This window comes from Asterias amurensis, chromosome 2 (genome assembly GCF_032118995.1).
Source record: "Asterias amurensis chromosome 2, ASM3211899v1".
NCBI classification, from domain to species: Eukaryota; Metazoa; Echinodermata; class Asteroidea; order Forcipulatida; family Asteriidae; genus Asterias; species Asterias amurensis.
In genome coordinates this window covers 19,196,569-19,212,637 of record NC_092649.1, presented here as the reverse complement: position 1 = coordinate 19,212,637, position 16,069 = coordinate 19,196,569, and the positions used below count along the sequence as shown (strand labels likewise).

At 40.3% G+C, this 16,069-nt stretch overlaps 1 protein-coding gene across 2 annotated transcripts in view; it reads left to right on the top strand.

Annotated features, from left to right (window-relative positions):
• Positions 1 to 16,069, top strand: part of LOC139952293 (stabilin-2-like) — a 90,231-nt gene that overhangs the window by 44,992 nt on the left and 29,170 nt on the right. For both annotated transcript variants that reach the window (XM_071951391.1, XM_071951382.1), the window contains exons 32-43: positions 460 to 502; positions 1,286 to 1,438; positions 2,947 to 3,045; positions 4,351 to 4,399; positions 5,928 to 5,989; positions 8,108 to 8,227; positions 8,910 to 8,986; positions 9,521 to 9,715; positions 10,997 to 11,050; positions 12,468 to 12,560; positions 13,627 to 13,773; positions 15,543 to 15,674. In XM_071951391.1, the coding sequence (XP_071807492.1) occupies positions 460 to 502; positions 1,286 to 1,438; positions 2,947 to 3,045; positions 4,351 to 4,399; positions 5,928 to 5,989; positions 8,108 to 8,227; positions 8,910 to 8,986; positions 9,521 to 9,715; positions 10,997 to 11,050; positions 12,468 to 12,560; positions 13,627 to 13,773; positions 15,543 to 15,674 (1,224 nt within the window). The remainder of the gene's footprint in view (positions 1 to 459; positions 503 to 1,285; positions 1,439 to 2,946; positions 3,046 to 4,350; positions 4,400 to 5,927; positions 5,990 to 8,107; positions 8,228 to 8,909; positions 8,987 to 9,520; positions 9,716 to 10,996; positions 11,051 to 12,467; positions 12,561 to 13,626; positions 13,774 to 15,542; positions 15,675 to 16,069) is intronic.

Here is a 16,069-nt window from a genome sequence, read left to right as displayed (position 1 = left end):
TCTTGAAATAATATTCCATGAAACGCTTTACTTTTTGAGAAAACATTAAAACAATTATCAATTCTCGATATCCAGAATTACGGATTTATTTTAAACACGTGTCATGACACGGCGAAACGTGCGGAAACCAGGATGGGTTTTCCCGTTATTTTCTCACGACTCCGTTGACCGATTGAGCCTTAATTTTCACAGGTTTGTGATTTGATATATAAGTTGTGATACACGAAGTGTGGGCCTTTGGACAATACTGTTTACCGAAAGTGTCCAATGGCTTTAAACGGCCGTTTCAAACCTTGTAGGTTTGTGGCCTTTATCACACGGCAACGACCCTGCCGGTTTCCTTCAAACGGCAGTTTAAGAACTCGTCACTACTCATTTATTCACTTTTTTTTACCATGTGAGGGCAATACCAAAATACATGTTTTATTGAATTGAATTGAATTGTTTCCATTCTTACAGATCCCATTGTGCTGCCTTGGATTCTTTGGCCCAGATTGTGCAGGTAAGAAGCCATTAGCGAGTGTATTTGAATAACTTCCAATGCAACAAATAGTTAAAGGCAGTTAACAATTACTATTGGTAATTACTCAAAAACATTATCAGCATAAAACCTCAATTGGTAACGATTAATGGGAGAGGTTGATAGTATAAAACATTGTGAGAAACGGCTCCCACTGACGTGACGTAGTTTTCGAGAAAGAAGTAATTTTCCACGAATTTGATTTTGAGACCTCAAGTTTAGAATTTGAGGTCTCGAAATCAAGCATCTGAAAGCACACCACTTCGTGTGACAAGGGTGTTTTTTTCTTTCATAGTTACATGTATCTCACAACTCCGACGACCAATCGAGCTCAAATTTGCACAGGTTTGTTATTTTATGCATATGTTGAGATACACCAAGTGAGAAGACTGGTCTTTGACAATTACCAATAGTGTCCATTGTCTTAAATACCCCATTCACGCATAGACGCCGCTTCTAATACGGTCGTGACACCTGTGTCTGTCCCTCGAGGGACACTTAACTGTCATTGCTTCTCTCCACCCAGGGGTAAATAGGTACCTATGAGCGTAGAGATGGTATTGTGATGGATTTAGCTTAGTCGCACATTTGTTGCATAGGCTGTGTACTCCCCAGGGAGCTGAGATGGTTTAAGGAATGAATTAAATGGCCCAGTGACCAGGGGTAATAATGTTGGAAGGGCTTTGAGACGCCCTTCAGGTGTGAAAAGCACCCTATAAAAACTGGTTATCATTACTATTGGTATTATTTATTTTGTTTGTGTAGAATGTCCCGGTGGACGGTTGACTCCATGTAGTAACAACGGTCGCTGCAGCTCTGGCATTGACGGGGTTGGAACCTGCAGCTGCGATGCAAACTTCATTGGGACGGCGTGCGAGCTGTGTCAAGCTGGACACTACGGTCAGCGCTGCGATGGAGGTAGATCAGGTTCCATGATAATCAACCAATCATCCAATCAATCAATCAATCAATCAATCAATCAATCAATCCATCAATCAATATCAATCCTCTAAATAGGGTGATGACTAGAGCAAGCTAGTTGAATTGTTGAGACCAATTTAAGAACGGAAGTGCAGTTTATTACGATCCTTTAAGCTAAAGTAGTAGTCCCTGCTGATTATCTATACCTTCCGCTCTGGTAGTACTTTTAAAGCTGGACCCAATTTCATGGCTCTGCTTACTGACAAATTCTGCGCTTACGATCATTATTCCATGCAAGCGCCGAATTTCTGCGCTAGCCTTGTTAGCGTAGAATGCCTAGTATCGCGCAGAAGCCAAAAATTGCTGCTAGCCCGTGAAATACGCCTGCCGTAAGCACAGAATTCCCTGCTTTCGTTAGCGCCGATTCTGTGCTTACGGTAATCAGAGCCATGAAATTGAGACCAGGACAGCTCTTTTCAGAACTGAGAAGACTCCCAAACAATCCGTATAGTGACCCCTTGCACGCGCGTCACACGCAGCGACTGGTGCCACTCTGACCATGTTGGTGGGCAAGTTAGGTTTACGTGTGTTAACGCCGCGACACCTTAAATGCGTTTTTCACTGCATAGCGCACAGCATACTCTATGCATAGAGTTATATATGAAAACGCACAGTGAAATTGCCCACCAGTATGGCGCATTCAAGATTTTTCTGATGATGATGTCAGGTGAAATGGGTCAATAGAAAGACAGTTCTCGAAAGAATAAACTCTACCTGGCAAGTAGATACACACTAGCTTGCTGTAGTCATCGTCAGGAGAATAGCAAGACAAGTTCTCAAAAGAACATAATCTACCAAGCAAGTAGATATACACATGGTGTTACCACAAACCAAATATACAGGAATTGCATTACCTTTGTTTTGGGATAATCTGAGAGATTTGATTTGATATTTTGGCTGTACTGGTGTGGCGGTTTCAGTCTTCCGCCGTGTTTAGTTTCCGGGTGACGTAGTCGGACATATCAGCACGTTGTTCGAACGGTTTTAGCTTTCTGGCGTGTTCAGTTTTCCGGGTGACTTGTCGGATACCGCCGCGAGTACCCTGGTGTGTACTGTAGTTCTCTCAGCAGTGACCCCATGTGTTTATATTACGATTCTTTTCTGTGTAGTCACATAATCTCTTGCCCCATCTTTACATGTATTCATGGGTACAACTTTAGGCAGGTCACACTCTGCTTGCATAAAAAACAACTCATACGATCCACGCGTTTGCCGCTAGTTGTACTGACTCGACTCGTGGACGCCGCCATGACAGCTATACCGGAGGGTAACGGATGACTCAATACGGCACTAAAAATGGACTACTTTTGCTTGCTGTGCGCAGGCATCGCATGACGCAATGCTACCGTGTTTGGTCATTCGGAAAACTGAACACAGCGGAAAACTGAAACCGCCACACCGGCTTGTTTATATGGGTTTTGTTGTTGTTGTTGTTTTTGTATCAGTGTGCAGCAGCTGCGTGAATGGGCGTTGTCGTGAGGGTATCCATGGTGACGGGAGATGTATCTGCAACACCGGATACACTGGATTACAGTGCGACATAGGTACGGTACCACTTCATTTCGCATGTTCCAGATATTATTTCATCTGTGTTTGCCTCCCACTTCTAATAATAATAATAGTGGCTTCTTATATAGCATGCATGTCCGTCACTCAATGATGCTCCTTGGGCTGTAACATAGAGAACAATGGTGTCTGCAAACAAGTCTATTGCCCATGCGTGTTTTTACTTGTAAGCCCTCTAAAGCTTGCCACACCGTTGATCATTAAACATGTACAACACGCCCACGTACAAAATGTACATGGTGTAATAATAATAGTGGCTTCTTATATAGTGACGCTCAAGGCACTTTAATGTAACATACAGTATTTCCTGCAAGGTTTGTGGGACCAAGTTTGAATTATGTGATCTACTCTATTTTTAATGGTTTACAAGGTGCTGTGGCGCAATATGCTGCCAATCAAACCAAGAACACCGGGGCGAACCCCTTCTCTTTACGTGAAGTGCACTGGGTTCTTTTAAGTGCATTACACATACACGGAACCAATGACTTTATGTCCCATCTGAAGGGCGAAGCATCATGGTTAAGTGTCTTGCTCAAGAACACAGGTGTCACGTCTCTCAAACCCACACTCTGCTGAACAGCAGAGCTTGAGTGCAGTGCTCTTATTCACTAGGAGCCTGGTTCAAATCCCGGTAGGCACTATGTGGATTGGATTTTCAGTCCCTATCGGACTGCCCGGGGCTTTCCCTGTAATAACTCTCTGGGGTTGTCCTCCTAAAACTAAAACTAAAACTAAAACTAAATCTAAAACTGAAACTTCCTTCTTTGTTTGCTCTGTGGGGTTCTTGGCTCCGATAGTGATTAGGTTCGCATGTCTGAGAATCCTTGAATTCAGAACCAAAAATTAAAGGAACTGGACACTTTTGGTAAATGTCAAAGACCAGTCATTTCACTTGGTGTATCCCAACATGTGCATAAAATAACAAACCTGTGAACATTTGAACTCAATTGGTTGATAAAGTTGAGAGAGAAAAATCAAAGAAAAAAACACCCTTGTTGCACGAACTTGTGTGCTTTCAGATGCTTGATTTTGAGATTTCAGCTGAGAAATTACTTGTTTCTAAACAATTATATTACTTCAGAGGGAGCACATTTCTCACAATGTGAGAACCGTTGGATAACAACGGTTCTTTTCAGAACCACCCCAACTCATTTAGAGATAGTCATTACATGGTGTTACTGCAAACTCTTCTATATCTTATTTCCACCATGCAAAGTTTCAAATCCTACTTAACAATTGTTTTGAGTAGTTACCAATAGCTTTCCTTTTTTCTTTCCTTGCAGCCATAACTTCTTCCAACCAATGTTCAGAGGAATGTGATCCAAATGCGTAGTAAGTAGAATTGAATAATATCTGTTTTAATCATAGAGTTATATATACATGTTAGAACTAGTGGGCCCACTGGCCTTTATTCGTGACCGGGCATGGGCGCGTGCGGCCATTTTGTAAGTTTAAAAACAACATTGCACAACAAGTACGGTAATCTTCAAATTTTCTGAAGCAGCATTTTAAAGGAAGAAGATGAAGAAGAAGTATATTGTACACGCACGCACAGACGTGTAGGCTTTGTTCATGTTCAACATGCAAATAGCGTTCATCTTACAAAATGGCACGCGTATCTCCATGTGGTCCCGTCGCGTTTGTGCAAGCAGCATCACCAGTGCACCCTTTAGTTCTTATCTATAACTCTATGGTTTTTATTCAAAAGATTTTTGGGGTTGAACAAAGAATTGACTAGAGTGGGATTTGAACCAACGACCTCCGGATTAACGTGCCATCGCTCTACCAACTGAGCTATCTAGCCCTATATTGGCGGTGTCACTATTTTGTCAATATCTTTGTTCAGTGGTGCCAGTGAGACGCCGTACAACCTTTTTTTGTTTGACTGTATTTCAAAGATCATGTTAGCGACATCCGTTCATGGGCACACATTGGTAAGACAGTACAAAGTTTAAAGGGTCTGGGTACTTTTTGTAACACAAAACACAATGTCCACAGCAAGTAATGTTTTAAGGGAAGCTTTCTACCATCATTATCTTTAAACTTTGGGAGTTTTATGTCAATCTGTTGACATTGAGTTGTGTGTCCTACGAAAAGTACCCATGCACTTAAAAGAACATTATTGAATTGGTTTTGGCTAACAAAACAGTAGCTGTAAGTGTGTGCACTTTACGTAATCCACCATATATACATAAACTGACAAACCTGCAGAAGTTTGAGATCAATCGGACATCTGGAAAATAGTGAAAAACTGATTTCTCATTTTGCATTACGTCGATTTAATAAAACTTAATAAAACTCTCACTGAGCGATAAACTTTAAACAGGAAATTATTTTTAAATATTTCTCATCAAAGATGACATTTCAGACACAAATACTTCAAGACATGTTTTCTACTATCATCATCATTAGACCTTGTAAATTTCTTTGTAAATCTGTAAAGAGATCGTTTGTTTTATTACCAGTTCTGTAATGTTCCTTTAAAAAATAACCCCAAAAATGCAAAAACAGTAGATAAAGCCTCCGTAAGAGTAAACACTTTGGGCTCAGATGTTAAGGATGTAAAAATTCGAAAGTAGATCGTATTGAATATGATGTCACCGTTCAAATATTTGCCCTACAACATGGCGTCTGTGTGCATGTGTGTGTGGTTGTGCGTGCATGTGCCGTATAAATCAAACCGGGAACGCTATGTGCTGTGTGCTTCATTGATGTACGCGTTTGGACGGTTTGACCTACAAGATGGCGACTTTCATAGCAACAAAGAGGTTATTCAATATGGTCTATGGAGGAGAATTAAAATAAAAAAAACTCTAAACCAAATTTTTTCTAAGCTTGTGCTATTTGTTTGATTTTCTAGCTGTCTTGATCAGCAATGCCTTTGCTACAATGGTTTCATTTGGAACGGCAGCAATTGTGAAGGTAAGTGTACTGAAAGTCTGTGACTGAGTGCGCCGTATTATTAATCGCGTAAGGGCGCTCTCAAACATATTTGTATCACATCCGGATGTGAATTTATTCATACCAAAACCGGTAATTGAAGACTGAACACATTACCACTACAGACATCATATCCATTAAAGGCACTGGACACCTTTGGTAATTGTCAAAGACCAGTATTCTCACTTGGTGTATCCCAACATATGCATGAAATAAAAAGCTTGTGAAAATTTGGACTCAATTGGTCATTGAAGTTGTAAGAAAATGATGAAAGAAAAAACACTCTTGTTGTACACAAAAAGTTTGCTTTCAGATAGGAATAAAATGCTTCTGGCTAGAAGTCTTTTATTACTTTAGTGAGAAGTTACCTCTTTCTCAAAAACAAAGTTACTTCAGACGTTACTCACAATGTTTTATACTATCAACAGCTCTCAATTGCTTGTTACCAAGTAACATTTTATTCCCAATAAATGTTTTGAGTAATTACCAAACATGTACAGTGCCTTGGAAGACGGTTTCTCAAAATAAGTTACAGTAGAGGAAGCATTTTGTGGAAGTGTCGTGGCCAAGCGGTTAAGAGCACCGAGTTCAAACTCTGTTGTTTCTGATCAGCAGAGTGTGGGTTTCGAGTCCCAGTCGTGATCTTTGTTTCCTTTCTTGTATTGTTCAAAAGCAGGACAATAGCCATTTTTTCGTCCTTGGGATGGGACGTAAAGCCAATGGTCCCGTGTGTCTTAACTCATCATTAAGAGAAGGGATTCGCCCTGGTGTTCCTAGTGCTATAAAAAGGAGTAGATCTCATAATTCAAAGTCCCACATACCTTGCAGGAAAATTATGTATGTCAAAGTGCCTTGAGTGTCCCTGAGTGACGGATATGCATACATGTACTACATAAGAATCAGAAAATAGAATTAGCTGTTGCAGACAACTTAACAATAGTAATAATAATAATGAAGAAAAATTCACAAATACCTCAGACAGTTTTGCTATTCCTATGGGTGGAGAGCGCGTCAAATGGGGGTGTTTAAACGGTGAAAAATGACCAGCTTGAGCTCTGTTTACATGTATAACCAATTGTTTTCGGATGCTACGCGCTAGTCTTGGTGCAAGACGTTTGTTGTTACGGGCACTGTCGGTGAGTTGGCCGTGCTGTTTGGAAAGGAAAACGAGAACAACATGCACCTAGACTATATGCGCACGAACAAATCCGGAAACTGTCATAACAATGCGTAAATGGATGTTCAGAGCTCATAAAGCATGTCGGAAACAGATAAGTTTTACAGAGTTTCTTAACTTAATTACGCATTTTTACCCAAAAAGGCATTTATGAATGGGAATAAAAGAGTAGTGACTCGTTCTTAAACGGCCATTGAAAACCTTGCAGGGTCGTTGCCGTGTGTTAAAGGCCCTCTCCTTTATCACACGGCAACGACCCTGCCGGTTTTAAACGGCCTTTTAAGAACTCGTCTCAACCCTTTTTTTTCTCCTTTATTATAATGCGCTAAAATAATAGCAGAAAGAATCCGCCTCAAGGTGCTGGAAAAGTGAAACAATAAAAGTCTGGACCAGACAAATTTATACAAAACAAAGCAAAGTATTATACAGTAAAATAATTTAAGGACTCTAGGTAATACCGAAAGCTTAGTTGTTCATGGCCTGACGTTTCAACCCTAGCAGAGTCTTTCTCGAAGGGTCAATGACAACACAACAAACCTAGCCGCTGCTCCCTGGCTCTGGAATATCCTTCCCTGTAACATCCGGGAAGCCAACACACTGGAGCTGTTCAAAAATAGACTTAAGACTCATTGATTTGTTTAACCATGCCATTTTGTTTTTTGCTTGTACTGTTAGTTGTATCTTTGTCATTGCATTGTTTGTTTGTATGTAACTTGTAAAGCGCTCCGATCTTTGTGGGGGCGCTATATAAATGCTTACATTATTATTATTATTATCATTATTATTATTATTATTATTATTATTATTATTACTATTACTATTACTATTATAGATCCACTGGTATAATAAGACGCGCATGTGCGTATGGGCTATTGGTTATTTTCACTCAACAATTTCCTGTTCTTTCTGTTATTTTTTTTTAGTTCACAAATCCTGTAGTGAACACAACATCTGCTCTGAGCATGCTACTTGTAGGTCTGGATTGGATGGGCCTAGCTGTTTTTGTTCATGGGGGTATGAGGGTGATGGTATTTATTGTGGCGGTAAGGTCTCTCAACTTATTCAGAAATTATAATCTGTTGTGTAAAATGTTTATGAATGTTCAATTATGGATGTGAATTTTTTGGTTTTTGCGGTAACACTATGTGTATGTTTTCTTGCCTGGTAGAGTGTGTTCTATAGAGAACTGTCTTGCTTTGTAATCTACCACTGCGGGGTAGATTTTTCTGATTGTTTGAGAGACTTCTCAGTTCTGCAAAGAACTGTCCTGCTTTTTAACTCCTACATGGGCGGAAGGTATAGGAAATTGGCTGGTGCTACTACTTAAGCTTATAGGATCGTAATTAACCCTGCGGTAGTAGAATAAAGAAAGACAGTGCTCTAAGGAACCAACTTTACCTGGCTAAGCAAGTAAGAGCATCGGACTCAAGTTCTAGTGGTTAAGTCATCGGGATGTGGGTTCGAATCCTGATCGTGACACTTGTGTCGCAGAGCAAGACAATGCAGTGATTGCTTCTCTTTACCCAGGGGTAAAATGGGTACCTGTTAGGGGAGAGATGGTTTAACGGGAGCTTAGATGGTTCAAGGAATGAAATATATGGACTAGTGACCAGGGCTAAGGGTTAAAACCAAAAATTAATATATGAACTATGCTTGAAAAAGTTTTCAGGAGGAAATCCTCAGTTCAATTTTGTTTATTAGTTGTGATAAATTTCTTTGAATCAGAGGTGAACCCTTGTCTGGAAGAGGACGACGGAGGTTGCCATGAACTAGCTGATTGCATTCACACTGGTCCAGGTATGGTAAGTACAAACCCCAGCTTTTCCCCTGTCATTCCCCTGCTAGTAACTGAGTGCATTCACACTGGTCCAGATATGGTAAGTACAAAACCCACCTATTCCCCTGTTGTTCCCCTGCTAGTAACTGAGTGCATTCACACTGGTCCAGGTATGGTAAGTACAAACCCCACCTATTCCCCTGTTATTCCCCTGTTAGTAACTGAGTGCATTCACACTGGTCCAGGTATGGTAAGTACAAACCCCAGCTATTCCCCTGTTATTCCCCTGCTAGTAACTGAGTGCATTCACACTGGTCCAGGTATGGTAAGTACAAACCCCAGCTATTCCCCTGTTATTCCCCTGCTAGTAACTGAGTGCATTCACACTGGTCCAGGTAGGGTAAGTGCGTACCAAGCTATTCCCCTGTAATGCCCCTGTCAGTGGAGTGCATTCTCACTAGTCCAGCTATGATGAGTACATACCCCAGCTATTCCCCTGCTAGATAAGTGCATGTACACATTTTTGTACACGTTTTGACCTCCTTCATTCATTCCCCAGAGTGCCTGCCATTGCCAACCTGGCTACGAAGGCGATGGACGCACACGATGTAGTCCCATCAATCCCTGCTCGGACAACAACGGGGGCTGCAGTGTGAGGGCGCACTGCGTACCCGCAGGACCAGCGCTCCGTAACTGCACGTGTTTTGACAACCACATCGGCGACGGAATTGAGTGCATCGGTAACATTGCTGAGGTGATTATAGACTAATTTTTGACTTTTTTTTAAAGTTTGCTTATTCCTCTGAAAATTTGCATAGTAACTTCGCCACCACCCAATCTCTAGAGAAAGACTACATAGACCCTATAAAAAGGTTTGCGATAACACCATGTAATGACCATCTCTAAGTGAGTTGGGGTGGTTCTGAAAAGAACCGTTGGTTTCAACTCGACGTTTCGATCAGTGTTGCTCTGAAAGCTTATCGAGTTGAAACCAACGGTCTTTTCAGAACCATCTCAACTCATTTAGAGATTGTCATTACATGGTGTTACCGCAAACCTTTCCATATCGTATTTCCACCATGCAAAGTATAGACCCTATTCACAATGCGCAGTGCACATACTCGGGCGTCTCCTGTCCGCCAGTTTGTGTGTCAAAATGTGCATTTTTTTATAGTTGTTCAAAAGCTTACAATCCAATAGCCCTGTCATCCTCTCATTTATTTTGAAGGCACTGGAGACGTTTGTTAATTACTCAAAATATGTATTAGCAAAAAAACTTACTTGGAAATGGAGAGCAATGGAGAGCAGTTGATATAAAACATTGTGAGAAACGGCTCCCTCTGAAGTAAAGTAGTTTATGAGGGGTAATTTCTTACTCAAATATTTGAATCCAAATCTCAGGCATCTGAAAGCACACAAGAGTAATTTTCTGTCAAGAGTATTTTTGCTGTCATTATTGTCTTGAAACTTTGATGATCAATTGAGTCCAAATGTTCACAGACTGTTATTTTATGCATAAGTTTAAAAACACCAAATGAGTGTACTGGTCTTTGACATTATTGCAAAACAAGTCCAGTACCTTTAAAGACAGTGGACACTATTGGTAATTACTCAAAATAATTATTAACATAAAACCTTTCTTGATTACAAGTAATGGGGAGAGGTTGATAGTATAAACCCTTGTGAGAACAGCTCCCTCTGAAGTGACGTTGTTTTCGAGAAATCAGTAATTTTCCACGAATTTGATTTTGAGACCTCAAGTTTAGAACTTGAGGTCTCGAAATCAAGCATCAGAAAGCGCACAAATTCGTGTGACGGACGGTGTTTTTTCTTTCATTATTATCTCGCAACTTCGATGACCGATTGAGCTCAAATTTTCACAGGTTTGTTATTTTATGCGTATGTTGAGATACACCAGCTGTGAAGACTAGTCTTTAACAATTACCAATAGTGTCCACTGTCTTTAAGAGATGGGAACTCGAGTCAACAAGATTAAAAATTCACATGTTTCTCCTTCTTTTTCCTGTCCTTGCAGGAGTTGGTTTTGAACAGGAACTTCACTCAATTTGTGGGTCTTTTGCAGTCAAACGTAAGTAGCTAAAGTTCATCTTTATGGGATATGAGGCATTGCATGTTGTGGTATCAATGTGTATTTGGTTTGCGGTATTAAACACCATAAATGTTATGCTAGACCGTGAAATACATATACGCTTGACGTAATCGTGGAATTCCCTGCTTCCGTAAGTGGGTAAGCAGAGCCATGAAATAAGCCATTTGCGATTTGAATAGTTTCTGGTACAATGACTCACTTATTTTTTACAATGCACCGCTTACATTTGACTTCCTCAGACTATTGAGACAGTTGCTACGCCACGTGATTAGGGCAAGCTTTCGCGAAGTTACGTAAGAGACGGTGAACACCCATACACAATTCTGAATGGATGTGTATGACACAATGGTACCAGGGTCTGCTTAAATGGAGGTTGCTATACAAAAGCTTGCCTCTAATCACGTGGTGTAGCAACTGTCTCGACAGTCTTGAGGAATTCAAATGTAAGCGGTACATTGTAACTACCCGAGTCATTGTACCAGAGGTTATTAAAATCTAACTCGCAACTGGCTTATTAGGCCCAGCTCTGAAGTTCTTTGTAGCCTAGTTTTCTCGTACGCTATTATTATAGGCTTGGCTTTTCCTCTTTGATGAATTAACACTGGATATGACTGTGTTAGCAAAGAATGCCTAGTAATGTTGAGTACGCACAGGCACAAGCCAAAATTCCCTGCTAACCCGTGCCATACGCTTGACGTAAGCGAAGAATTCCCTGCTTCCACAAGCGCCGATTCTTTGCTTTCCGGTAAGTAGAGCCATGATTTTGGGCCCTGATGATGACTCCCACCCTGGCGTCTCTGTCTAACAAATCAAATGTTGAACTATTCTAGCATGCTGGGGAGACGTCCAGCTCTAGGATCCAAAGCTCTAGAATGATCTGCCAAAACCTCTTAGGGACAATGGATATATTAAAAGCGCGGTCGCCCGTGTGCAAACGCTTTGTTTGAGTTGTCCTTGACATAATTTATCCATGCTTAGGAACTCCATCTTCATATCTCAGTTCAGAAAGAACCTAAAAACTTCCCTTGAACAAAACATCCCTTGAAATACTTCTATCTGAAATGTCATATTTGATGAGAAATAAATAATCTAACTTCGCGTTTTGAGTTTATCGCTCAGCAGTGAACGTTTTATTCATTTTTATTTTGGCATCGATGCAATGCGAAATTTGTAATTGGTATTTCACTATTTTCTCGTGACCCAGATGGTCGATCGATCTCAAACGTCTACAGGTATGTCAGTTTATGTTTATGGTGGATTACATAAAATGCTTACAGCAACTGTTTTGTTAGCAAAAACCAATTCTTTAATGTTCCTTTAAGTGGGAAAATGCGCTTTTTTTTATAATAGTATTATTGTTATTGTTTTTGAATTAATTCTGTCAATTATCTAACAGCGTGATGTTTTGAGGCTGCTGGGGTCAAGCCGAGCCAAGATGACTCTCCTTGCACCATCCAACGAGGCATTTGAACACATTGACGAAGCTCAGGTAAGTTAATGTAGATTCAATCAACCCCTAGGGTAGACTGGTGCCCAAGGACAGGTATTGACATAATATGTATAATATTGTAATGTATGTCAAATTTAACTGCAAATCTCCAGAACCATGAAAGCCATGTGAATCGGTGCGAGGTCAAAGGTGATTATGTACAGGGTTTCCCCAGCAGATCTCTACCCCTTTGAGGTGGCGTCAAATTGGGCTGCTGTTCGCTTGTCATATTCCGTTTATTGGATCCAAGTTGCATGTAAAGAGATGATGTGTAGGGTGTCATGGCTGAGTGGTTTAGAGCGTCAAACTCAAGTTCTGGTGGTTAAGTCATCAGAGTGTGGGTTCGAATCCCGGTCATGACACTGGTGTCCTTGAGCAAGATGCTTTACTATAGTTGCTTCTCTTGACGTACTAGGGTAGAGGTTGATGTTGTGTATAGAGCGCCCTGGCAGGTCAGGGCTGTATACTCCCCAGGGAGCTGAGAAATACAAAAGGAATATTATTGGGCCAATGACCAGGACACTGATGTAAAGCGCATTGAGATGTTATTATCAAATGTGCTGTACAAGAACGAGTTATTAATTATTGCACAGTATGTGACTGGTATCCTGCTCATTTTGCTAGGCTAAAAATTGTTAAGCAATATTTTCTGCTTAAGTAGGGCCATGGGCTTGATCTCATTGAGCTGCATAAGCAGAAAATACTACTTAAGCGTTTTTGCTAAGCAGAAATGAGCAGGATTCTAGCCACAAATTGTACACGTGATATAGTAGTTTGGCTGGTAACCTTATTCTGGTAAGCAAACTTTTGTTTAGCAATTTTTTTCTGCTGAAGCAGCTCTATGATGTTGGGCCCAGGGGTTGATTTCTGCAAAGAGAGGAGACATTCAAAACTTAAGGCTAGTCCTAAAGTTACAACGAATAACTCGCCCTAACTAAAGATAAGACTAGTCTGTTAAAACTCTTTGTGAAATTTATCCCTGGTCTTTAATTCTATCGTACGCTAACATCATTTACAGTAGTAATTTCATATCATTTTCTTGATTTCATTTGTGATTTCTCTGTAGATTATTGAGTGGAATCGAAACGACCAGACAAGACGGATCTTAATGCATCACATCGTCGGATGTACCGGCCTCCTCAGTCCGCACATCAACGGATCAATAACGTTAGGAACCCTAGCAGCGCGGCAGATTCAAATCGATTACTCCACTGTAAGTAGAAAGATCTAAGTACCCAGATGTATTGTGTGAATGCAATACGCATGATAGACAAGAGCTGCTTAAGCACAAAATTTTGCTTAAGCAAAAACATTTTTGCTTAGTCAAATCAGATTACCGGCCAAGATTTACTCAATTGTTATGCTACGTGAACAACAGACAATTACCAGTCACAATCAATGTATATGGCATAACATTTTGGCCAGTAACATGTGTAAAATAAGCGCGCTGTTTTCGTGCTTAAGCAAAATTTTTGCTTAAGCAGCTCTATGAAATTGGCCCCTGTCTTTTCACTTGATGTATCTCAACATATGCATAAAATAACAAACCTGTGAAAATTTGAGCTTAATTGGTCGTTTTGCAAGATAATAATGAAAGATAAAATACCTGTGTCACAGGAAGTTGTGTGCTTTCCGATGCTTGATTTCGAGACCTCAAATTCTAAATCTGAGGTCTCAAAATCAAATTTGTGGAAAATTACTTCTTTCTCGAAAACTAAGTTACTTCAAAAGGGACCATTTTCTCACAATGTTACCAAGTAAGGTTTTATGCTAATAATTATTTTGAGTAATTACCAATAGTGTCCACTTCCTTTAACACGTGAGTTTCCTGCGCACGATACATGACATAAAATATTATTCATATGAACTTTGAGTTATGATCCACAGCGCGCATGCGCTATTGACAAATAGCATAACACTACATCCCCCACCATTTTGAAAATGTTAAATGTAGTATTGTGTGAATACGATGAACACGATGGACAAATGATGAGGCGTTTAAACGAACATGTTGCGTTGGATCGGACGAGTTGGTCTATCAAAAAAGCGTTTTTAACCGTTTGTTATAAAAAGCATATGGTTGGAAAGATGTTTTAAAAGTAGAATACAATGATCCAAACAAGTTTGCCTCGAAATTGCGTGGTTTTCCTTTTATTGTGCGAACTAACACGGTTGGCCATTTATGGGAGTCAATAATTTGACTCCCATAAATGGCCGACTGTGCTAGTCGACGAGGTAAAAGGAAAACCATACAATTTCGAGGCATGTTTGTGTGGATCATTGTATTCTACTTTTACAGCATCTTTCTACCTATATACATTTTATAACAAACGCTTTTCAAAGACCAACTCGACCGATCCAAGGCAACGTGTTCCTTTAACACGTGAGTTTCCTAGACATCATACATGGGCTAAGTATTGTTCACATGACCTTTGACTTATGAACCGCACGCAGCGCCCATACACTATTAACAAATAGGGGCACTGCAATTTTAGGCATGAGAATCTTCCTGTTTAAACAGGAATTCTCGTTTTTTCACTTTTAAATTTGTGGTCTTAGAGTTCAGTGTGAACTTGATAAAAAATTTGGGGTGAGTTATAGGGGTATACATTTCGATTTTGCTAATCCCTCTTCTCTAGTCAGAAACTGTATGTTTACCCATTTAGCAGCAAAGGAACATGTGTGGAGACTTTGAAAAGTCTACTGACAAAGGTTCACTGAGTGGGAATTTGTGACTGGGTAATTTTTTCCAAATTCCGGACATGCATTTTTAGCGTTTGATTTGTCTGATTGTTTACATACGTTATTAATTTCCTGGGTTTTTTCATCATCGCCCATTCTCAAGCGTGCAATTTAGAAGAAGCTCAATAACAAGATTTTAGAAAACAGGTCAGAGTTCACTGCCATACAAGCTTTAACGTGAATTTTTCTAGTTTATTAATCACATTGTTTGGCGTTATGTTTTGTGTTTTTATCTCGTAGGTTGAAGGACTGAGTGTTAACAGCGAAGTTCGCGTTACAGCACCAGACTATGAGACAAGCAATGGCATTATACACACCATAGATAAGATCCTGATCCCCAGTAGGCTGGGTGCCAGACCTGGACACTTAGAGGTGAGTGTTATAAGGGATTAGAAATTTCAGACTTTAATCTGAATTCAGACTTTTTGAAGTTTGCCTGGAAACAATCTGCTTCTTTAGCACTTGGTATACTGTTCCCAAAAGCTCGTTGAATCCTTAACTACAGGGGTTATTGAGGGGTGGAAATGCCATCATTTCAACTAAACTCCAAAAAACAGGATCCCTGTTTAAGACTTTTTGTCAGCCTTGAGTCTCACCATTACTGTTTACTAGGGATGTGTTTTGGTCACCCCGACTAGAAGTTAGGGTTCCATGGCCGTACCGTTTAGAGCATCAAATTCAAGTTCTGGGGTTAAGTTTTGTGGCGTGTCATGGCCTAGCGGTTAAAAGCTCTGGTGTATCTGATCAGTAGAGTTTGAGTCCCAGTC